General features: G+C 49.6%; 1 protein-coding gene across 2 annotated transcripts in view; it reads left to right on the top strand.

Annotated features, from left to right (window-relative positions):
- Positions 1-24382, top strand: part of LOC141047908 (cytochrome P450 2C20-like) — a 277427-nt gene that overhangs the window by 171707 nt on the left and 81338 nt on the right. For both annotated transcript variants that reach the window (XM_073543228.1, XM_073543229.1), the window contains exon 8: positions 2315-2502. In XM_073543228.1, the coding sequence (XP_073399329.1) occupies positions 2315-2502 (188 nt within the window). The remainder of the gene's footprint in view (positions 1-2314; positions 2503-24382) is intronic.

The following is a 24382-nucleotide window of genomic DNA, read 5'->3' as shown; positions in this document are numbered from 1 at the left end:
CACTCCGCCTCAGCGTCCACTGGCGGCGGAGCCCCCAGCCCTGACTTTACCACAGACCCCCCCAGGGGAGCCGACTCCACCATTTTCTTTTTCTGAGTCTGCTCTGCCGGAGCCGCAGGCCCCTTTGCTTTAATGGATCCAGACACCCCAGCGCTCACCGCCGGAGATGCGGTCCTGGCTGTCACTCTCTTGCCCACTGGGCCACCCTCCGCACCAGGGCCGGCTCCAGGTTTTTGTGGGCCCCGGGCGAAAGTGTCTCAGTGGGCCCCTTTAACATGTACCACAATTACTGGGCCTCATACAATGCTTCATACAGAATAATGGAAACCATATAATGCTCCAAACAGGATAATGGGCCCCATATAATGCTCCAAACAGGATAACGAGTCCCATATAATGCTCCAAACAGGATAATGGGTCCCATATAATGCTCCATACAGGATAATGGGCCCCATTTAATGCCCCATACAGGATAATGGGCCCCATATAATGCTCCAAACAGGATAATGGGCACCATATAATGCTCCAAACAGGATAATGGGCCTCATATAATGCTCCATACATATAGAATGGGCCCCATGTAATGCCCCATAGAGAATAATGGGCTCATCTCCCCTGCTGGGCTCATTCTCATCTCCGCTGGGCTCATTCTCATTCCCCCTGGGCTCATTTCCCTCCCCCCACCCACTCTCATCTCCCCCGCTGGGCTCATTCCCCCCCGCTGTGCTCATTTACCCCCCCAGCTCACTCTCATCTCCCCTGCGGGCTGGGCTCATTTCCCCCTGGCTCACTGTCATCTCCCTCGGGGGCTGGGCTCATTCCCCCCGGCTCACTCTCATCTCCCCCGGGGGCTGGGCTCATTCCCCCTGGGCCCCCCCGCTCATTCTCAACGCCGCTCACCTCAGTCCAGGCGCCGGTAACTTTTTCCTGTGAAAGCACGCGGTCACATGGTACCGCTCATTAAGGTCATGAATATGGGTGCCAAGCCTATGGGAGTGGCGTCCATATTCATGACCTTAATGAGCGGTAACATGTGGACCGTAGGCACTAAAACAGGAAAAAAGATAGTAGTGAGTATGATGTTTTGCGGAGGGCGGGGGACTGACCCCGGACTCATAAATAGAAAAAACTTGTTCAGGTGCCTAGTGGGCCCCCCCCATCTCACCAGGGCCCCGACACTTGCCCGGGTACGCCGGGTGCTGATGCCGGCCCTGCTCCGCACCATGCTCCATATCAGACACACCACTACCCCCTCCGTTACCACAAACAGAGGCAGCGCCCTGCGTGTCATTTCCTGTAATCTCCCCGCTCCCTTGCTGCGGACCCACAACAGAGCCCGAGCCGGGGTGGGTAGCGGGTGCTGCACAGTGGGACCAGGGGGCCCCAGAGAGGGGGACATACACAAATTTTTGCACAACAGATGTTTTCTTCTTTACCTTCTTCTTAGCTTTTCTCTTCGTCCCCCTCCTGGTTGCCTCATCTTTGCAGATCTCATCCCCGAACCTCAGCTGGTTAAAACGGATTGGGGACTCGATCTGCTGCATGACGAGGCAGCCCCCCTCACTGCTACTACTACCACCATCCTCATCCTCCCTCTCACTCCTGCTGCCCTTTGAAGGGCCAGAATCTGACGGGAGAGCCACTTGCTCAGGGGCTATCAGAAGGGGGCTGTCGGAAGGTGAGAATAACAATACTTTTTATTTTTTTATTATTTTAACATCCTATCTATCACATTTCCAAGCGATGCAAAATGCTTGCAAAACGCTTGTTTTTTGCGGGAAAAATGTATGCGAATTCGCATGCGTTGTACCCGCGGAGGGAGTGTGGAAATGTTGCAGATCCCCACCAGGTCTCCGTCTCTGCTATCACAAAATATCAGGGGGGAGAGGAGAATTGGGAGCTCTGGAAGAGCACAGTGCAGCCTCAGCCTATAAGTTGCGTAGATGAGTTTGTTAATGTCTTTTATACTCTGTGTAGACAGCAGATGAGATGATAGAACTCACTGAGAGCGTTGCTATCTCGATTGATGCCTATGCAGATCCCAGCAGATGATGACAAACTCATCTCGACTACTGAGCTCTGCATAGGAACCTGTGGCACCAACCCAGATGTCAAAGGGACCCCTAGCTGCTTCAACAAACCAGTTTTTGGCCTCCAGGTGGGCACACACTGCTACGTAAAGGATGTTCACCAGTTGACATCGAGAGTCTCTCTAGTGATGTGTTCACAATCGCAGCATTAATTTCCCAACCAACTTAATGAGCCAAAATGTGTTTTATAGAAATGTGCTGAGTGAATGTGCTCTGTCTCACAGCTAGGATTCAGCAGGAGATAGAGAAGACAACCAAGTCCCTGCGTCTTCCCGAGTTCATGGACAAAGCCCATATGCCGTATACAAATGCCGTCATCCATGAAATCCAGAGAGTTTTTGACTTGGCGCCCACCTCTTTTCTCCATGCCGTTACTGAAGACATCATGTTCCGAGGTTACACCATCCCAAAGGTACCGGAAATTTTCCTCACTACATAATTATTAAGCCCCAATCACACACCAACATTTCGTCCTTTCTGGAAGAATGATGAATGGCTATGTTCACACGCAGCATTTTTGTTTTATTTGCTGGTTTTGTATGCATTTTACAATACTATGAGATTTCAGAAATCTCAAGCAAACAATCATTTCTCCAGAGTTGGGCGCTGTATCTAAGTGTTTCTGGTGATAAAGGCTTGAGCAGACATGCGCGTTGAGGCTGGCGCCATCCAGCAGAGGGCATATATGGGTAAAGAATCTACTAAAGATGACTGAGTCCTTTGATTCTGTGCTTTATGTAATTGATTCCATCCGAATCCTTTGCACCCGTCCCTCTTGCTGGTCCACTTCCCTCAGTCCATACCAGGGCCGGACTGGGACAAAAAAGCAGCCCTGCCACACAAACCCCAGCATCCCACATACTATAACACTCCCCCCCACACCCGATCAGTGGATTTTGCTATATTTTGTTGTGCCCTTCAACACTCCTCTTAAAGGCGTTATTTGAAGAGCCATATGTGAATGCCGCTGTAGTGCGCATGATCGACCTCTTCTTTAGAGCGCCAGTTCTCGGGATCATGGGGGTCCCAGCGGTCGGACCTCAGCGAATACATAGGTCTCGGGATAGGGGATGCCATGGCATAATCCATTTAAATGGGTTTTCCAACATATACACCGTATTTTTCAGACTATAAGATGCACCTAGGTTTTAGAGGAGGAAATTAGGGGAAAAAACTGAAGCAAAAAATGTGGTCAATTCTGTACTTAATATCCCCTATCCTGGTAAATATGGTCCCCTCATCCCTATCCTTGTATGCATGGCTTCCTCATCCTCATCTTGGTATGCATGCCTCCTCAACCCTGTCCCAGTATGCATGGCCTCCTCATCCCTATCCTGGCAGGAATGATCACCCTCATCCCTATCCTGGTATGCAGGGCTCCATCCTTTACCTGTTATGATTGGCCCCCATCCCAGTACTGGTATGCATGGCCCGATCAGAAAAGAATAAAAAAAACAAACCATTACACTTACCTTCCCGCCACTCCCTCGCAGCATCTTGTTCCGATGCCAGCATCTACTTTATGCTTGTAAGCGGCACATAGCAGGGATGTCATGCGCTGCTTTCAAGCCAAAGGGCAGCTGCCGGAATACTCAGTGCTCTCTGCACGCCGGGACTGTTCATCGCAGAGAGCAGTGAATATTCATTTCTCTTAAGTATCGGCACACATGACCGCCGGCTGCAGCAGGAAGGCTCTGACTGACACTGCGCGCTACTGAAGAGCAATGAATACTGGTGCCATGCATATCAGGATAAGAAAAGGATGGGACCAATCATATCAGGATAAGGATGGGGCCATGCATACCAGTATGAGGATGGGGGCCAATCAGACCAGAATAAGGATGGGACCAATCATACCAGGATGCTAAAAAGAAATTTATATTCATTGCCTTCCACACCCATGGGGGTGGAATGCAGTGAAAATTCATTTCTCTTTATGAGAGGGCACGGGAGTTAGCCACAGCCGCCGACTCCTGCCTCAGTGACCCACTGCTCCGCTGATGCCGCTCCCCCACCTCACCACCACAGCCAGTGCCGGTTCATCCGGACTATAAGATGCACCCCCATTTTCCTCCACATTTTGGATTTAAAAAAGTGAGTCCGAAAAATATAGTATTTTGATTTTCCCATAGTATTCCTGAAAATAATAAACCAATATTAACCCTCTCAAAGACCAATGTTGCCTCTCCACCAACAGGACAGGAATGGTACTGTGCAGTGTATATATACAGGGCAGGAAAGGGGTACTGAGCAGTGTATATATACAGGAGAGAAAAAGAGGTACTGAGCAGCAGGGCTGCATTAGGAATTTCAGGGCCCCATACTGGCAAAATTTTCAGGCTGTTGACTCTATACTTACTCTGTCTTCCGCTGCTGGGGTCGCGTCCACCGCTACTCTTGTTTGGCCTCCTTCTCCTCGCCTTCTCCCTCCGGCGGTCCGCTGCGCGAGCATCTCGGCACGCTCATGTGCCGTCGGCAGCGTGCACGGTCTCCTCACACATGCGCTGGCTGCGCGAATTTCTGGGTACTTTAGCCGGCAGGGTGACCTGAACCGGATGCACTGAATGTCCAATGGGGGACAGGCACAAGGTATTTCAGGCCACCCTCCCTTAGTGGAGGCGCCTGATTATTGTGTTTGCTATGTACCTGTACTCGGGCTCCTTTTGCTACTCTTCTGGTTTACTTTTGCTGTGTCCCTTCTCTGACTCTGTGTCTCTCCTTGTCTTTGCAGTGCCTGCTCCTACCCTCAGTCCTGTTGGTCCTCCGTCCTTCCTCCATCTCCAAGTACCTTCAGCTTCCGGGCCCACTCCTCTCCGTGTCTCCTTCCTCTCAATCCTCCTACACCCGCTCCTGCCTTACCCGTCCCTTCTCCCAGCTCCTTCTGTCTCGTCTACATTGGTGTACCTTTCTATTGAGCCGACCCCTGGCTCCGGTTGCTGTGGTACCTGATGTCCCTGAGCCTGCCCCTAATGATCCCTGTATAGGAGTTGGTCCCATCTGGTTCGCTCACTCAGGTGAGGTTCAGAACCACGGCCCAGAGGGTCCACTCTTAGTACTCGCAACCTTTGGCGTAACACAGGCCCCTTTGAGACTCCACCCAGGCTCTACCCCAGCTCCGCCTCTACTCTTTGAACCTTCCACAGTCCCACCACTCAATCTTGGAAAAACTCAACTTCACCACCATATCCTCATCATTCATAGATTGTAAGCTTGTGAGCAGGGCCTCATTCCTCTTGGTACAATCTACTTTGATCTGTGTTTATTGTTATGCTGTAATGTCCTTCCTCCATCTCCAAGTACCTTCAGCTTCCGGGCCCACTCCTCTCCGTGTCTCCTTCCTCTCAATCCTCCTACACCCGCTCCTGCCTTACCCGTCCCTTCTCCCAGCTCCTTCTGTCTCATCTACATTGGTGTACCTTTCTATTGAGCCGACCCCTGGCTCCAGTTGTCATGGTACCTGAGGTCCCTGAGCCTGCCCCTAATGATCCCTGTATAGGAGTTGGTCCCATCTGGTTCGCTCACTCAGGTGAGGTTCAGTACCACGGCCCAGAGGGTCCACTCTTAGTACTCGCCGCCTTTGGTGTAACACAGGCCCCTTTGAGACTCCACCCAGGCTCTACCCCAGCTCCGCCTCCACTCTTTGATCCTTCCACAGTCCCACCACTCAATCTTGGAAAAACTCAACTTCACCACCAGATCCTCATCATTCATAGATTGTAAGCTTGTGAGCAGGGCCTCATTCCTCTTGGTATCTACTTTGATCTGTGTATATTGTCATGCTGTAATGTCTATTGTCTGTACAAGTCCCCTCTATAATGTAAAGTGCTGCGGAATATGTTGGCGCTATAGAAATAAAATTATTATTATTATCAGATATTAACAGATCCCATCAAACACCAGATCACATACATACCCAGCAGCTTTTATTCAGCCAAAAGAATTTTTAAGCCGCCACCATGACACGATAGACTCTTTTGGCCGGACCCTACTCTACTCTAACCTATTAAATATAAATATATTTTTATACATTTTTCTTTAAGGGAATGAGGCAGTTAAATGACCATTAACACAACACACAAGGGACAAATACTGTCACACTATGACCAGACCACATATTACCACCACATAGTGACCTATAATACCACATACAAGGGACAAATGCCATCACACCATGATTAGACCACATATTACCACCACATAGTGATCAAATAATACCACATACAAGGAACAAATACCACCACACCATGACCAGACCACATATTACCACCACAAAGTGACTGAATACTACAAAACTGATCATTAATAAAAAAAAAACACAATACTAAGTGACATTATACACAGGAACTCTGTATATAGTGTCAGTGTACAGGTAATACAGTGATCACAGTTGACATTGTACACAAGAGCTCTGTATACAGTGTCAGTGTACAGGTAATACAGGGATCACCAGTGACATTATACACAGGAGCTCTGTATATAGTGTCAGTGTACAGGTAATATAGTGATCACAGGTGACATTATACACAGGAGCTTTATACAGAGTATATAGTGTATAGTGTCAGTGTACAGGTAACACACTGACTCACCAGTGACTTCTCTAGCTGAGGTCCTTCATCTTTGCTTTTCTTTTTCATGCAGCACAGACCACCGTCACTTCTTCCAGTCAGGACTCAACTCTGCATAAGATAACAGTTACCTAGAGCACGGCTTCCAGAGCACATTCCCTTCTTTTTCCCTTTTTTCTACACTACACATCTGAATACAGACATGCACCCACCATATCAAATATAAATTATAATATGCCACTGAACCCCTTCTAGCTATACATAGCCACTTTCCCTATCTAATAAATATATTAATTAATTAGCACCTGTACTCTTTCCCCCAATTTATTACCAGTCACTGCATACTCAATGCCCCCCACTATGTACCTCCTGCTCCCCTGACTCATTATATTTACATGCCCCTTCCGCCCCAATTCATTGTCATGTTTTCTCTCTCCCACTCTCTATTCATTATCAACAGCTCTACCCCCACATTCAATACATCATTTACTCCTCCACCCTCAAAATTCATTATTTGCTATCTCCCCAGATCATCATTTCCTCTCATAGAATCATAGAATCGTAGAGTTGGAAGGGACCTCCTGTTCCATCTGGTCCAACCCCCTGCTCAAAGCAGGATTCGCTAAATCATCCCAGACAGATGTCTGTCCAGCCTCTGTTTGAAGACTTCTATTGAAGGAGAACTCACCACCTCTCGTAGCAGCCTGTTCCACTCATTGATCACTCTGTCAAAAAGTTTTTTCTAATATCTAATCTGTGTCTCCTCCCATTCAGTTTCGTCCCATTGCTTCTAGTCTTTCCTTGTGCAAATGAGAATAAAGATGATCCTTCTACAATGTGACAGCCCTTGAGATATTTGTAGACAGCTATTAAGTCTCCTCGCAGTCTTCTCTTCTGCAAGCTAAACATTCCCAAATCCTGCATCCTTTCCTCATAAAACAGGGTTTGCAGACAGGTCACCATTCTGGTCACTCTTTTCTGATCTTGCTCCAGTTTGTTGATGTCTTTTTTAAAATGTGGCGTTCAAAACTGAACACAATATTCCAGATGAGGTCTGACCAAAGAGGAGTAGAGGGAAATAATGACTTCACGTGATCTAGACTGTATGCTTCTGTTAATACATCCTAGAATTGCATTTGCCTTTTTTGCTGCTGCATCATACTGGTGACTCATATTCAGTCTGTGATCTATTAGTATACCCTATTCCTCCCATTCTGTATATGCTTTTTTCATTTTTATTACCCTGATGTACACTTTGCATTTTTCCCTGTTAAAAACCATTCCGTTACTTGCTGCCCGCTGCTCCAGTTTATTTATATCTTTTTGAATCCTCTCTGTCTCTTCTCTAGTATTAGCTATCCATCCTAGCTTTGTGTCATCAGCAAATTTAATCAGTTTACCCTCTCCCCACCCCCACCTTCATTTCAATTGCTATCCCTCACTCTCAATTCATCATTTGCAGTCTCCCATCCCCTCCCCCACTTCATCATGTGCAGTCCCCTTTACTCCTTCCCCATCATCATGTGCAGTCCCCCTTTAACCCCCCTCCGCATATCATCATTTGAAGTCCCACTTTAACTACCCCACATCATCATGTGCAGTCCCCCTTTAACTCCCCCTCCCCATATTACCATGTGCAGTCCCCCTCTAACCCCCTCCACACCATCATGTGCAGTCCCCTTTAACCCCCTCCCCATATCATGTGCAGTTCCCCTTTAACTCCCCCTCCCCACATCATGTGCAGTCCCCCTTTAACCCCCCTCCTCACATCATCAAGTGAAGTCCCCCTTTAACCCCCCACATCATCATGTGCAGTCCCCCTGTAAAACCCCACATCAACATGGGGGGAATGTACTGTGGAGACATCATACTGTGCGTGGGGGGAATGTACTGTGGGGACATCATACTGTGTGTGAGGGAATTTACTGTGAGGACATCATACTATGTGTGGAGGAATGTACTGTGGGGACATCATACTGTGTGTGGGGGAATGTACTGTGAGGACATCATACTGTGTGTGGAGGGAATGTACTGTGAGGACATCATACTGTGTGTGGGGGAATATACTGTGTGGACATCATACTGTGTGTGGAGGAATGTACTGTGGGGACATCATACTGTGTGTGGGGGAATGTACTGTGGGGACATCATACTGTGTGTGGGGGAATGTACTGTGGGGACATCATACTGTGTGTGGGGGAATGTACTGTGGGGAAATCATACTGTGTGTGGGGGAATGTACTGTAGGGACATCATACTGTGTGTGGGGGAATGTACTGTGAGGACATCATACTGTGTGTGGGGGGAATGTACTGTGACGACATCATACTGTGTGTGGGGGGAATGTACTGTGGAGACATCTTTCTGTGTGTGGAGGAATGTACTGTGAGGCCATCATACTGTGTGTGGGGAATGTACTGTGGAGACATCATACTGTGTGTGGGGGAATGTACTGTGGAGACATCATACTGTGTGTGGGGGAATGTACTGTGGGGACTTCATACTGTATGTGGAGGGAAATATACTGTGTGGACATCATACTGTGTGTGGGGGAATGCACCATGGAGACATCATACTGTGTGTGGAGGAATGTACTGTGAGGACATCATACTGTGTGTGGAGGAATGTACTGTGAGGACATCATACTGTGTGTGGAAGAATGTACTGTGAGGACATCATACTGTGTGTGGAATGTACTGTGGGGACATTATACTGTGTGTGGAGGAATGTACTGTGGGGACATCATATTGTGTGTGGGGGAATGTACTGTGGGGACATCATACTGTGTGTGGGGGAATGTACTGTGGGGACATCATACTGTGTGTGGAGGGAATGTACTGTGGGGACATTGTACTGTGTGTAGGGGAATGTACTGTGGAGACATCATACTGTGACAACCAGACAGGTGACGTCCAAGAGTGGACCCTCTGGGTCGCGGACCTGGAGCTCCCGGGGGCGAGCGCGCCAGGTGGAGCCGACCCCTATACAGGGACCGTTAGGGGCAGACCCTCAGAACACAAATACCGCGACAGCTAGAACCAAGAGGGGCGGCTCAAAGGACCAGAGAGGAAATGGCGGATCCAGAGCACAAGACGAATCAGAGATACAGGACGGGTCAGGCACATGAGATCGGAGTACAGGACGGAGTACAGGAATACAGGACTGAGTGCGAAGTGCAGGACGGAGGAGGGAGTACAGGACTGAGGATGGGGTGCTGGACCGAGAACGGAGTACAGGACGGAGTACAGGAGTACAGGACTGAGTGTGAAGTGCAGGACTGAATAGGCAGTGCAGGACAGAGTACCGGACAGAGTACAGAACTGAACAAGGAGTACAAGACGGAGTATAGAACTGAACAAGAGTACAGGACTGAGGCAAGGCAGAAATACAGAGAGAGTCGCAGGGAAGAAACCCTACAACTTGGCCAGAGTACCGCAAGGTACAACACATGATAATCAGGCGTCTCCACCATCTTGGAGATGCCTGATATAGCATGCGCTGCAGACTGATTGGGCGGCCAGACCTGTGGGCAGTTGCTGCAGGGTTAAGGAACCTGCAGAGCGCGCACCCGCGACCTAGAGCGAGCGCACGTGACCACCGCGCACCGGGAGGACGGGGAAGAGGAGGAGGCGGGCACAGGACAACGAGCTGAGGGCCGATGAGTACGGACGGCGGCGGGAGCCACCGCTGCTGGGACGGCGGCGGTCACAGCCGGCGTCATGACACATACTGTGTGTGGGGGAATGTACCGTGGAGACATCATACTGTGTGTGGGGGGAATGTACTGTGAGGACATCATACTGTATGTGGGGGAATGTACCATGGATCCATCATACTGTGTGTGGGGGGAATGTACTGGGAGGACATCATACTGTGTGTGGTGAAATGTACCGTGGAGACATCATACTGTGTGTGGGGGGAATGTACAGCCGTCGTGACAGTACCCCCCCCGCCCTTTACGTCTCCCCCTCCTGAGGTTGGACAAAAACTTTCTTAAAAGAAGAGGAGCATTAACATTTTCTCTAGGTTCCCAAGACCTCTCCTCAGGACCAAAACCTTTCAAAGGAGGTGGTACCGGGCGATACCGATTAAGAACAACAGGTTTAAGGAGCGAGACATGGAAGGTGTTAGGGACCTGGAGTGAAGCCAGCAACCTCAATTTATAAGCCACGTTGTTAATCCGTCCAAGAACCTCAAACGGACCGATGTACCGTGGACCCAGTTTGTAAGAGGGCATCTTTAGATGGATATGCTTAGTTGACAGACAAACTTTGTCGCCAGGTTGGTATGGCGGAAGATCCTTGCGTCTCTTGTCAGCATGTCTCTTAATCCAGATACTGGATTTTTCGAGTGCCTCTCTGGTCTCCCTCCAGACTTGAGAAAACTCGGAAGAAATCGCATCTGCTGCGGGAACACCAGAAGGCGTAGAGAGAGGCAGCGGAACACCAGGATTCTGGCCAGAAACCACGAAGAACGGCGTTTTAGTGGTGGACTCATTAGGGTGGTTGTTAAGGGCGAACTCCACCCATGGCAGGAGAGACACCCAGTTGTCTTGATGGGCGTTAGAAAAGTGACGCAGGTAGGCTGCCAATACCTGGTTAACCCGTTCCACTTGCCCATTGGACTGAGGGTGATAGGCAGAGGAGTAGTCCAGAGATATACCCATGAGTTTGCTGAGAGCCCTCCAGAATCGGGAGGTGAACTGGACCCCTCGATCAGAGACAATTCGTTGAGGGAGTCCATGAAGCCTGAAGATCTGGTGGATGAAGACCTTGGCCAATTCAGTGGCCGTGGGTAATCCGGGCAGCGGGATAAAATGGGCCATTTTGGAGAAGCGATCGACCACTACTAGGATAGTAGTACACCCGGAAGAGCGAGGTAGATCGGTAATGAAGTCCATACCGATCTGTCGCCAAGGGGCCTCAGGAGGAGGCAGAGGGTGAAGCAGGCCGGACGGTAGACTTCTTGGTACTTTGTTCAGAGCACAGGTTGTGCAGGAAGCTACAAAATCTGTCACATCTTGGCGAAGAGAAGGCCACAAATAGTAACGTGAGAGGAGGCAGAGGGTTTTCTTGACCCCAACGTGGCCCGCAATCTTGGAGGAATGCCCCCAGTCTAGGACTTCCGACCTCTTATTCTGTGGGACGAATGTCTTGCCCGGCGGAATGGGGGAGAGCATCACGGGTGCCACGGTGACAACTTTGGCAGGCTCAATGATATAAGAAGAAACCTCTTCAGTCTCAGGTGACTGCAAAGACCTGGATAGGGCATCCGCCTTGATGTTTCTGTCCCCAGGTCGAAAATGGAGTTTGAAGTAGAAATGGGAGAAATATAGCGACCACCTAGCCTGCCTGGAGTTGAGCCTCTGTGCAGACTGAAGGTACGCCAAATTCTTGTGGTCCGTGAAGATTATGAATGGATGGACCGCCCCCTCCAGAAGATACCGCCACTCCTCCAGAGCCATCTTAATGGCCAGTAATTCCCGATCTCCAATTGAATAGTAGCATTCTGCGGGGGAGAATGATTTAGAGAAGAACCCACAAGGCACCAAATGGCCAGAAGATGTCCGCTGGGAAAGGACTGCTCCCGCTCCAGTAGAGGACGCATCCACCTCCAGGATGAAGGGCCTTTTGACTAACGGCCGGTGTAAAATCGGGGCGGTAGCAAAGGACCGTTTCAAGGCAAGAAAGGCCTCTTCAGCCTCTGGAGTCCAGACATTTGCTTTGGTCCCTTTTCGGGTCAGAGCAGAGATGAGCTTAGTCACAGAAGAGAAGTGGGGAACGAACTGCCTGTAATAGTTTGCGAAATCCAGGAACCGTTGGATGGCTTTTACTCCAACCGGGCGTGGCCATTTGAGTACAGCAGACAACTTTTCGGGGTCCATCTTCACCCCGGAGTCTGTGATAATATACCCAAGGAAGGGCAATGAGGTTTGCTCGAACAGGCATTTCTCTAGTTTAGCATAGAGTCGTTTTTTCCCGTAGGCGTTGCAGAACCAGCCGAACACTCCTCCTGTGGGTGGATAAGGCAGGCGAAAAGACGATAATGTCATCTAGAAATACGACGACACATGAGTACAGCAGGTCTTGAAAGATCTTATTAACAAACTTCTGGAAAACCACCGGGCTTTGCAGAGGCCAAATGGCATAACCAAATACTCGTAATGGCCGTCCCGAGTATTGAAGGCTGTCTTCCACTCAAACCCGGCACGGATTCGGATCAAGTTATAGGCTCCCCGCAGATCCAATTTGGTAAAGTTCCGAGCCCCTCTCATGCGGTCAAAGAGTTCCGGGATTAGAGGGAGAGGATATCTGTTTTTGACAGTGATACTGTCTTTCTTCAGGACGAAAAAGAACACTGCTCCAGCAGGGGAGGATGACTTCCGAATAAAGCCCCGAGCCAAGTTTTCCCGGATGTATTCAGACATAGCCATGGTCTCTGCCGGAGACAGCGGATAAGTTCTTCCCCTGGGGGGAATAGCTCCTGGACTCAGCTCAATCATAGGATCGATGTGGCGGCAGGGTCTCAGCCTCTTTTTTGCTGAAGACAATCGGCGTACAAGTGATAAGCCGTAGGAAGCCCAGGAAGATCGGTAGGAGTGTGCTGCGGACCAGGGCGAGATACTGACAACAGACAATGTTCATGGCACGAGTGTCCCCAGCGGAGGATCTCCCCAGAACGCCAGTCCAGAACGGGCTCATGTAGGCGTAGCCATGGTAGGCTGAAGAGCACGGCGTGGGACAGATTAGGAAGAACATAAAAGGCGATCTTTTCTTGGTGAAGAGCTCCAACTTGTATCTCCACCTCGACAGTGACCATGGTGATGGGTTCAGGTAGCGGTTTGCCATCCATAGATGCAATGATGCGTGGATTCTCTAGAGTAACCACTGGAATCCGGAACTGGTCCACTTCCTTGAGCTGGATGAAGTTACCAGCCGCACCTGAGTCCACATACACCTCCACAGATCTACGCTCCCGACCTAAAACAATTACAGCCAAAATGGTAAGGGGCAGAGAGGATTCAGTGTCACTTAGGAAGGCCTCTCTTACCTGGCCTAGGTGAAGGCGTTTCCCGGCCTCACTGGGCAAGTGCGCACAAAATGAATGGCCCTGCCACAATAAAGGCATAGCCCCTGCGATCTTCTCTCCCTGTGTTCCTGCTCGGACAACTTTACTCGGTCCACTTGCATGGGCTCGGGAGTGGAACTACTAGAAGATGCTGGGGTTCGGGGAATAGGCGCTTGATATAGCCTAAAAGATCTCTTCTCCCTAAGTGACTCCCGGGAGCGTTCCTGAAACCGTAAATCTATACGGGTGGCTAGAGATATCAGATCCTCCAGGGTGGTTGGAGTGTCTCGGCCGGCAAGCTCAACTTTTATTTTGCCGGAGAGTCCCCTCCAAAAGGCCCCGACCAAGGCCTCATTATTCCACCCTACTTCAGAGGACAGTGTCCGGAAGCGGATGGCATACTGTCCTTCGGTGAGAGAACCCTGGCGAAGATTGAAAAGAGCCTCAGTGGTGGAGGCCACACGTCCAGGCTCGTCAAAGACCCTGAGGAAAGTATCTAGGAAGTTCTGTATGCTAGATACCACCGGGTCATCTCTCTCCCACAGGGGATTTACCCAGGCTAAGGCCTCCCCCTCAAGATGGGAAACAATAAAGGCTACTTTGGCTCGATCAGAGGGGTATTGTTGAGGCAGGAGCTCAAAGTGCAACCGGCACTGGTTTAGAAACCCTCGACACAACTTGGGGTCGCCGATAAACCTGGGAGGTTTCCCAAAGCGTGGTGGCGGGATACAGGATCCCGAGGTAGAGCTGAAGCTTCAGCAGAGGACTGTAGGGACAGAAGTCGGTCGTTCACGGACGCCATGTAGCTCAGAATGTGGGACTGGGCGTCATACTGCTGCGCGAGCTCCTGCTGGAGTCCGGCTAGCAACGGGGCGCTCCCTGGATCAGCAGTTTGTAAGGCAGAGAGGCGGGTGTCCATAGATTTCATAAAGGACATTATTCTGGTCTGGTTCTCACGCAAAAAGAGCAATTCTTTCTGCGTGGCTGCCGAGGCGCTAGCAGGGTCCATGGCTTGATTATGCTGTGACGACCAGACAGGTGACGTCCAAGAGTGGACCCTCTGGGTCGTGGACCTGGAGCTCCCAGGGGCGAGCGCGCCAGGTGGAGCCGACCCCTATACAGTGACCGTTAGGGGCAGACCCTCGGAACACAGATACCGCGACAGCTAGAACCAAGAGGGGCGGCTCAAAGGACCAGAGAGGAAATGGGGGATCCAGAGCGCAAGACGAATCAGAGATACAGGACTGGCCAGGCACAAGAGAACGGAGTACAGGACGGAGTACAGGAATATGGGACTGAGTGCGAAGTGCATGACTGAGTAGGCAGTGCAGGATGGAGGACGGAGTACAGGACTGAACATGGGGTGCTGGACCGAGAACGGAGTACAGGACGGAGTACAGGAGTACAGGACTGAGTGTGGAGTGCAGGACTGAGTAGGCAGTGGAGGACGGAGTACCGGACGGAGTACAGGACTGAACAAGGAGTACAAGACGGTGTATAGAACTGAACAATAGAACAGGACTGAGGCAAGGCAGAAATACAGAGAGGGTTGCAGGGAAGAACCCCTACAACTTGGCCAGAGTACCGCAAGGAACAACACACGATAATCAGGCGTCTCCATCATCTTGGAGACGCCTGATATAGCATGCGCCGCAGATTGATTGGGCAGCCAGACCTGTGGGCAGGCACTGCAGGGTTAAGGAACCTGCAGAGCGAGCGCACGTGACCACCACGCGCCGGGAGGATGGGGAAGAGAAGGAGGTGGGCACAGGACGGTGAGCTGAGGGCTGGTGAGTGCGGACGGCGGCGGGACCCGCCGCTGCTGGGATGGCGGCGGTCACAGCCGCCGTCGTGACACATACTGTGTGTGGGGGAATAGACCGTGGAGACATCATACCGTGTGTGGGGGGAATGTACTGTGAAGACATGATTGTGTGTGTGGGGGAATGTACTGTGAGGACATCATAATGTGTGTGGTGGAATGTACCATGGATACTTCATACTGTGTGTGGGGGGAATGTACTGTGAGGACATCATACTGTGTGTGGGGGAATGTACCGTGGAGACATCATACTGTGTGTGGGGAGAATGTACTATGGGGACATCATACTGTGTGTGGGGGAATGTACTGTGGAGACATCATACTGTGTGTGGGGGAATGTACCATGGAGACATCATACTGTGTGTGGGGGCATGTACTGGGAGGACATCATACTGTGTGTGGGGGAATGTACTGGGAGGACATCATACTGTGTGTCGGTGAATGTACTGGGAGGACATCATACTATGTGTGGGGGAATGTACCGTGGAGACATCATACTGTTGGGGGGGATGTACTGTGAGGACATCATACAGTGTGTGGGGGGAATGTACTGTGAGGACATCATACTGTGTGTGGGGGAATGTACCTTGGAGACATCATACTGTGTGTGGGGGAATGTACTGTGGGGACATCGTACTGTGTGTGGGGGAATGTACCGTGGAGACATCATACTGTGTGTGGGGGCAATGTACTGTGAGGACAACATACTGTGTGTGGGGTATTGTACTGTGGGGACATCATACTGTGTGTGGAGGGAATGTACTGTGGGGACATCGCACTGTGTGTGGGGGAATATACTGTGGGGACATCATATTGTATGTGGGGGAATGTACTGTGGGCTCTTCATACTGTGTGTGGGAATGTACTGTGAGGACATCATACTGTGTGTGGAGGGAATGTACTGTGGGGACATCGCACTGTGCGTGGGGATTGTACTGTGAGGACATCATACTGTGTGTGGGGGAATATACTGTGGGGACATCATATTGTATGTGGGGGAATGTACTGTGAGGACATCATACTGTGTGTGGGGGAATGTACTGTGGAGACATCATACTGTGTGTGGGAATGTACTGTGAGGACATCATACTGTGTGTGGGGGAATGTACTGTGGGGACATCATACTGTGTGTGGGGGAATATACTGTGGGGACATCATACTGTATGTGGGGGAATGTACTGTGGGGACACCATACTGTGTGTGGGGGGGAATGTACTGTGAGGACATCATACTGTGTGTGGTGGGAATGTACTGTGGAGACATCATACTGTGTGTGTGGGGGATTGTACTGTGAGGAGATTGTACTGTGTGTGGGGAAATGTACTGTGAGGACATCATACTGTGTGTGGGGGAATATACTGTGGGGACATCATATTGTGTGTGGGGGATTGTACTGTGAGGAGATCGTACTGTGTGTGGGGGAATGTACTGTGAGGACATCATACTGTGTGTGGGGGAATGTACTGTGGCGACATCATACTGTGTGTGGGGTAATGTACTGTGGGGACATCATACTGTGTGTGGGGGAATGTACTGTGGGGACATCGTACTGCGTGAGGGGGGAATGTACCATGGGGACATCATACTGTGGGGGGAATGTACTGTGGGAACATCATACTGTGTGTGGGGAATGTACTGTGGGCTCATCGTAATGCATCTGGGGGAATGTACCGTGGAGACATCATACTGTGTGTGGGGAAATGTACTGTGTGGACATCATACTGTGTGTGGGGAATGTGCTGTGGGCTCATCATAATGCGTCTGGGGGAATATACTGTGTGTGGAGGGAATGTACTGTGGGGACATTATACTGTGTGTGGGGGAATGTATAGTGGAGACATCATACTGTGTGTGGAGGAATGTACTGTGGGCTCGTCATAATGCGTCTGGGGGAATGTACTGTGGGGATATCATACTGTGTGTGGGGGAAACGTACTGTGGGGACATCATACTGTGTGTGGGGGAAACGTACTGTGGGGACATCGCACTGTGTGTGGGGAATGTACTGTGGGGACACCATACTGTGTGTGGGGGGAATGTACCATGGAGACATCATTCTGTGTGTGGGGGAATGTACTGTGGGGAAATCATACTGTGTGTGGGGGGAATGTACTGTGAGGACATCGCACTGTGTGTAGGGAATGTACTGTGAGGACGTCATACTGTGTGTTGCGGAATGTACTGTGAGGACATCATACTGTGTGTGGGGGAATGTACTTTGGGGACATCATTCTGTGTGTGGGGGAATATACTGTAGGGACATCATACTATATGTGGGGAGAATGTACTCTGAGGACATCATACTGTGTGTGGAGGAATGTACTGTGAGGACATCATACTGTGTGGGCAGGAATGTACTGTGGGGACATCATACTGTGTGGGGGGAATGTACTGTGGTGACATCATACTGTGTGTGGGGGAATGTACTGTGGGGGCATCATACTGTGTGTGGGGGGAATGTGCTATGGAGACATCATACTGTGTGTGGGAGAATGTACTTTGGAGACATCATACTGTGTGTGGAGGGAATGTACTGTTTGCAGACAGGTCACCATTCTGGTCGCTCTTTTCTGAACTTGCTCCAATTTGATGATTTCTTTTTTAAAATGTGGTGCCCAAAACTGGACACAGTATTCCAGATGAGGTCTGACCAAAGAGGAGTAGAGGGCAATAATGACTTCACGTGATCTAGACTGTATGCTTCTGTTAATGCAGCCTAGAATTGCATTTGCCTTTTTTGCTGCTGCATCACACTGTTGACTCATATTCAGTCTGTGATCTATTAGTATACCCAAGTCTTTTTCACATGTGCTGTTGCTTAGCCCTTTTCCTCCCATTCTGTATATGCTTTTTTCATTTTTATTGCCCAGATGTAATACTTTGCATTTTTCCCTGTTAAAAACCATTCTGTTAGTTGCTGCCCACTGCTCCAGTTTATTTATACCTTTTTGAATCCTCTCTCCCTCTTCTCTAGTATTAGCTATCCCTCCTAGCTTTGTGTCATCAGGAAATTTAATCAGTTTACCCTCAATTCCTTCATCTAAATCGCTGATAAAGATGTTGAACAATACAGGGCCCAGGACAGAGCTCTGTGGTACCCCACTTGAGACATTCTTCCAACTGGATGTGCAGCTATTTACAACCACTCTTTGGGTCCGATTACTAAGCCAGTTATGAATCCATCTAACGGTTGCCTTATGCATTCCATACTTAGTCATTTTTTCAATAAGGATTTGTGAGATACTGTTACGGGCTGGCGGAACGCACCAAATAATAAAGAAGGGGTTTAGGTGCGTTCGCAGCCCGGGTTCCACCGTGCAGAGATGGTAACTGCTGCTCGGTAATGGCAGACGTTATATGGTGGTACAATAGAGGAACACACAGGGTTAACTCCGCCCTGTGTGTAACGAGGTGGACTCTGTTACCTCACAGAGTCGCACGGCCGCCAAATATAAATGCCGTTGCCTGTTGATGCTTTCCGAGCACGGCAGTGTGAACACTAGTGTATAGTCACAGGACTCTACCCCTGAGACATTGGGTGAGAGTCCTTCTAGACACACTAGTGCTCGGCACTGGAGCTGCGGTGCCAGGAGGAAGAAAATAAATAGATAAAGCGCACTCTATGCACACAGCACCGCTCTGGCGAACGCCACTAGCCACCCGGACTAGGGAGGAAAGCGCTAACCTTGCGCATGGTGCCGCACAGGCGGTGGCTATAAATGGACGTGGTACGATAGTGCCCTGCATTGAGTGACACCATTGGACGCTAGTGTGTGCAGCGTAGCTGGAGCACAGTGGCGTGAGGACAGCCACCCCGTGGTGCTGACTCTAACTCTGAATCCCTATAACCACAGATGCAACCAAGGGTAGGGGTTTCAAATGAGTCAGTCACCAGATACATGCATCCATCATCATACACACATGAACATTAGAGTCTATACTAGCGCATGGCCGTGTGGCCAATGGACTCTTTTATAGCAGCGTCCTTCCGGGACCTTCCTGACCTTCCTGATGGTCCAGTCCGAGCTGGAGAAGGACCTGAGCATGTGACCTCTGATCTCCAATGAGAGATCATCCCACGGGCATGCTCAGTGGACCGGAAGGAGGACTTTCCTGGTCCCTGGAGTAGCTCTCTGCTGACCAGTAGAGTTGAGCGAAACGGGTCGAAAAAATTCAAAAGTCCCCGACTTTCGCCAAAGTCGGCGACTTTAGCGCCAAAGTCGCATTTCAAAAGATGCTTTAGCACCCTTTTTCATCCAATCAGGAAGAACGGACTCTGTGGGCAACGTGATGACATAGGCAGCGGTCACCACCATCTTTGAGAAGGGCATGCAAGTGATTGGCTTGCTTTGTGTGGCGTCACAGGGGGTATAAAAGGGCGTGCGCGCCGACCGCCATCTTACTTATGCTGATCTCAGAATAGGGAGAGCTGCTGCTGCTAATTCTGTAGGGAGAGCGTTAGGAAGGCCAAAAGAAAAAAAAACTGCTTCTGCTGATAGCGCTTTTCACTGTAGTTAGTGTGCAGTGAAAGGTGAAGATTTTTGCTTTTGTGCAGCAGCGCTGGTGGTCATTAGGCTGCCTTTTAAGGCTACCTGCATTGCTGTGTGCACACTGGTGTTCAAACTGCTTTTTTAAAAGCAATCCAAATTTTATTGTTTTGTCCTGGTGAGGTACTGAGCGTTCATTTTTTCACACACCGTACAGCGGTGTACGCTCCTCACACAGTACCGTGTACCGGCTGTTATCACGGCCAAATTGAAGTTATCTGTGTGTGACTCTGTAAGGAAAAGCCGAGGAGTTTGTCCGTTCTTACAGACCTACACCTTAGAGTTTTGTCCGTTTTTCAAACAGTTTCGTATATCTGCTGTTTGATTACATTCAAAACTAGAGAGAGACAGTGTGTGTCAGTCCGTATACAAAAACACGGAGCTTGACAATCTGTGTGTGACTCTGTAAGGAAAAGCCGAGGAGTTTGTCCGTTCTCACAGACCTACACCTTAGAGTTTTGTCCATTTTTCAAACAGTTTTGCATATTTGCTGTTTGATTACATTCAAAACTAGAGAGAGCGTGTGTCAGTCCGTATACAAAAACACAGAGCTTGACAATTTTACATACACATACCGTACAGAGGTGTATGTGTACGCTCCTCACACAGTACCGTGTACCGGCTGGTATCACAGCCAAATTGGAGCTATCTGGGTGTGACTCTGTAAGAAAAAGCCGAGGAGTTTGTCCGTTCTTACAGACCTACACTCTAGGGAGATTCCAATTCTGCCCAGTTCTATATACAACTTGTAGTTTGTCATACACTAGGCAATTTCTGCCTGTTACATTGCGGTGTAATATACACAGGGCCTGACAGAATCCAACTGTGTCCTGAAGTCTGTAGAGAGATTCCATTTCTCCCCAGTCCTCTATACACCTTTTTACACCATCCAGAATCAGCCTGTTACGGTGTAAAATACACAGGGCCTGACAGAATCCAACTGTGTCCTGAAGTCTGTAGAGAGATTCCATTTCTCCCCAGTCCTCTATACACCTTTTTTACACCATCCAGAATCAGCCTGTTACTTTGAGGTATAAAATACACAGGGCCTGACAGAATCCAACTGTGTCCTGAAGTCTGTAGAGAGATTCCATTTCTCCCCAGTCCCCTATACACCATTTTTTTACACCATCCAGAATCAGCCTGTTACTTTGAGGTGTAAAATACACAGGGCCTGACAGAATCCAACTGTGTCCTGAAGTCTATAGAGAGATTCCATTTCTCCCCAGTCCTCTATACACCTTTTTTTACACCATCCAGAATCATCCTGTTACTTTGAGGTGTAATATACCCAGGGCCTGACAGAATCCAACTGTGTCCTGAAGTCTGTAGAGAGATTCTATTTCTCCCCAGTCCTCTATGTACCTTTTTTACACCATCCAGAATCAGCCTGTTACTTTGAGGTGTAATATACCCAGGGCCTGACAGAATCCAACTGTGTCCTGAAGTCTGTAGAGAGATTCCATTTCTCCCCAGTCCTCTATACACCTTTTTTACACCATCCAGAATCAGCCTGTTACTTTGAGGTGTAAAATGCACAGGGCCTGACACAATACAACTGTGTCCTGAAGTCTGTAGAGAGATTCCATTTCTCCCCAGTCCTCTATATACCTTTTTTACACCATCCAGAATCAGCCTGTTAATTTGAGGTGTAATATACCCGGGGCCTGACAGAATCCAACTGTGTCCTGAAGTCTGTAGAGAGATTCCATTTCTTCCCAGTCCTCTATACTCCTTTTTTACACCATCAAGAATCAGCCTGTTACTTTGAGGTGTAAAATACACAGGGCCTGACAGAATCCAACTGTGTCCTGAAGTCTATAGAGAGATTCCATTTCTCCCCAGTCCTCTATACACCTTTTTTACACCATCCAGAATCAGCCTGTTACTTTGAGGTGTAATATACCCAGGGCCTGACAGAATCCAACTGTGTCCTGAAGTCTGTAGAGAGATTCCATTTCTCCCCAGTCCTCTATACACCTTGCACCTTGTTTTACAGTACCATATAGTTGGTGGTATTTTGGGTACATTTTCCCCAAAAATGAGGAAGTGTGGTGGAAGAGTCCGTGGAAGTGGGCGGGGGTTGGCAGCTGGTAATGATGGTGTTGGTGGTGGATCTGCTGGTAGTGGCAAAAGCAAAATAGCACCAAATGCAGGAGGTGTTGAGCCTGCGTCATCGTCTGGCTCCACAAGGCCTCGAAGGCTCCCTTTTCTGGGAGTTGGTAAACCGCTTTTAAAGTCGGGGCTTCAGGAACAAATTTTGGCTTACATTGCTGACTCAGCCTCCAGCTCTATCGCCTCCTCTTCTGTAGTTTTAAAAAATAAAAGCACTGAATCGTCATTGGAGGCTCATGGTCATGAACAACACCTTTCCTTGTGTCCTTCACCCCAACAAAAATTAAAGGATGCGGCAGGCCACACTACAGATTACTCAATGGAGCTGTTTTCACATACCATGCCTGGGTTATCAAGTCAAATCATGAATTACCCAGGCCAAGATGAATCTGACATGGAGTGCACTGATGCACAGCCACTGCTAGATTTATCTGCTGGTACATTCGCTCAGAGCACTACATTGACCTCGCAGTGTACTGAGCAAGAATCTGACCCTGATGAAACTCAGGTGCCCCTTCCCGCATACTATACCACCAGACACGGTGACACAGAGGAAGGTGCACATGACATTGAAGAGGAGGTGATGGATGACCCAGTTGTTGACCCAGATTGGCATCCATTAGGGGAAGAGGGTGCCGCTGTCAATAGCTCAGAAGAGGAGGAGGAGCATCCGCAGCAGGCATCGACATCGCAACAGCTGTTACTGGCAGGCCCGGAGCAGTCCAAAAACGGGTTACAAAAACCAAAAGAGAAATTTGAATACCAGTTGCATGCTTAGACATTTAACCACCATGCACTTGCAAGCGTGGACGGACTACCAAACCTCACGTACCACATGTGCAACTGCTCCCAAAGAAGTTAGTCAGCAACGCTACATTGTTTCCCCCACTGTAAGCCCACCGGTTAGCACACCACCAGCAGCAAATGTTGAGGTGTCGTCACAAGGCCAAAGCAGTCAGGGAATTGCAATGTTATATCAACGAAAGACTGAATCTAGGCCATCAGAAAGAACACCAACTCCATCACCATCATCAACCCTCTCTCAGTCCGCCATGTCCACCGCTAGTTCCACCATATGCAGCTCTCAAGTCCAGCTCACCCTACCAGAGACTATGAGTAGGACAAGAAAGTACTCATCCTCTCATCCGCGTACACTTGGTTTGAACGCCCACATTCCCAAACTAATCTCGTTAGAGATGATGCCCTATCGCTTGGTTGAAAGCGCAGCTTTCCGCGAACTCAGGGCCTACGCAGTACCACGCTATGACTTACCCAGTCACCACTTCTTTTCTCACAAAGCCATCCCAGCCCTCCACCTTCATGTGAAAGACCACATTGTCCATGCACTCAAGCAATCAGTGAGTAGAAAGGTGCACCTCACAACTGATGCATGGTCCAGTAGGCATGGCCAGGGCCGTTATGTGTCCATCACTGCACACTGGGTTAATGTGGTGGATACAGGGTCCACAGGGGACAGCAGTGGTGGGACAGTGCTGCCTAGCCCATGGTATAGGAAACAGTTGGCTGTAGGCGTTCGACCTTCCTCCTCCTCCTCCTCCAGAAGCGAAAGCTCATCCACAGAGCGCAGTCGCACGAGCACTCCATCCGCAGCTGCCAGTGTTGCACATGAGGTGTTCCCCTATCGATCAGCTAGTGCAAAGCGTCAGCAGGCTGTGTTGAAGATGATGTGTTTGGGCGACAGACACACCGCGGAGGTACTGGCCGACTACGGTCAGCGACAAACTGAGTCATGGCTGGGCAGTCTACATCTTGAGGCAGGCAAGGTAGTTAGTGATAACGGCCGGAATTTTGTGGCAGCCATAGCCCTTTCAAAACTCGGACACATACCTTGCTTGGCTCACACCTTGAACCTGGTGGTGCAGTGCTTCCTCAATAATTATCCAGAGTTATCAGGCCTGCTCCATAAGGTTCGAAGACTGTGCTCGCACATCCGCCGATCGCCCGTACACTCCAGTCGTATGCAGAAGCTGCAGCGATTGCTCCACCTTCCCAAGCATCGCCTAACTATCGACGTTGCAACAAGGTGGAACTCCACCCTGCAAATGGTTGAGCGGCTGTGCGAACAGAGGCAGGCCGTAATGCATTTGTGGGAGGATACACGGGCAGGCACTTTGAGGGCAGACATGGAGTTGACAGGTGTACAGTGGTCGAAGC

This window comes from Dendrobates tinctorius, unplaced genomic scaffold, assembly GCF_039654945.1.
Source record: "Dendrobates tinctorius isolate UK_male_01 unplaced genomic scaffold, ASM3965494v1 ptg000130l, whole genome shotgun sequence".
NCBI lineage: Eukaryota > Metazoa > Chordata > Amphibia > Anura > Dendrobatidae > Dendrobates > Dendrobates tinctorius.
Note: the sequence above shows the minus strand (reverse complement) of the source record. Positions and strands in the feature narration are given on the sequence as shown.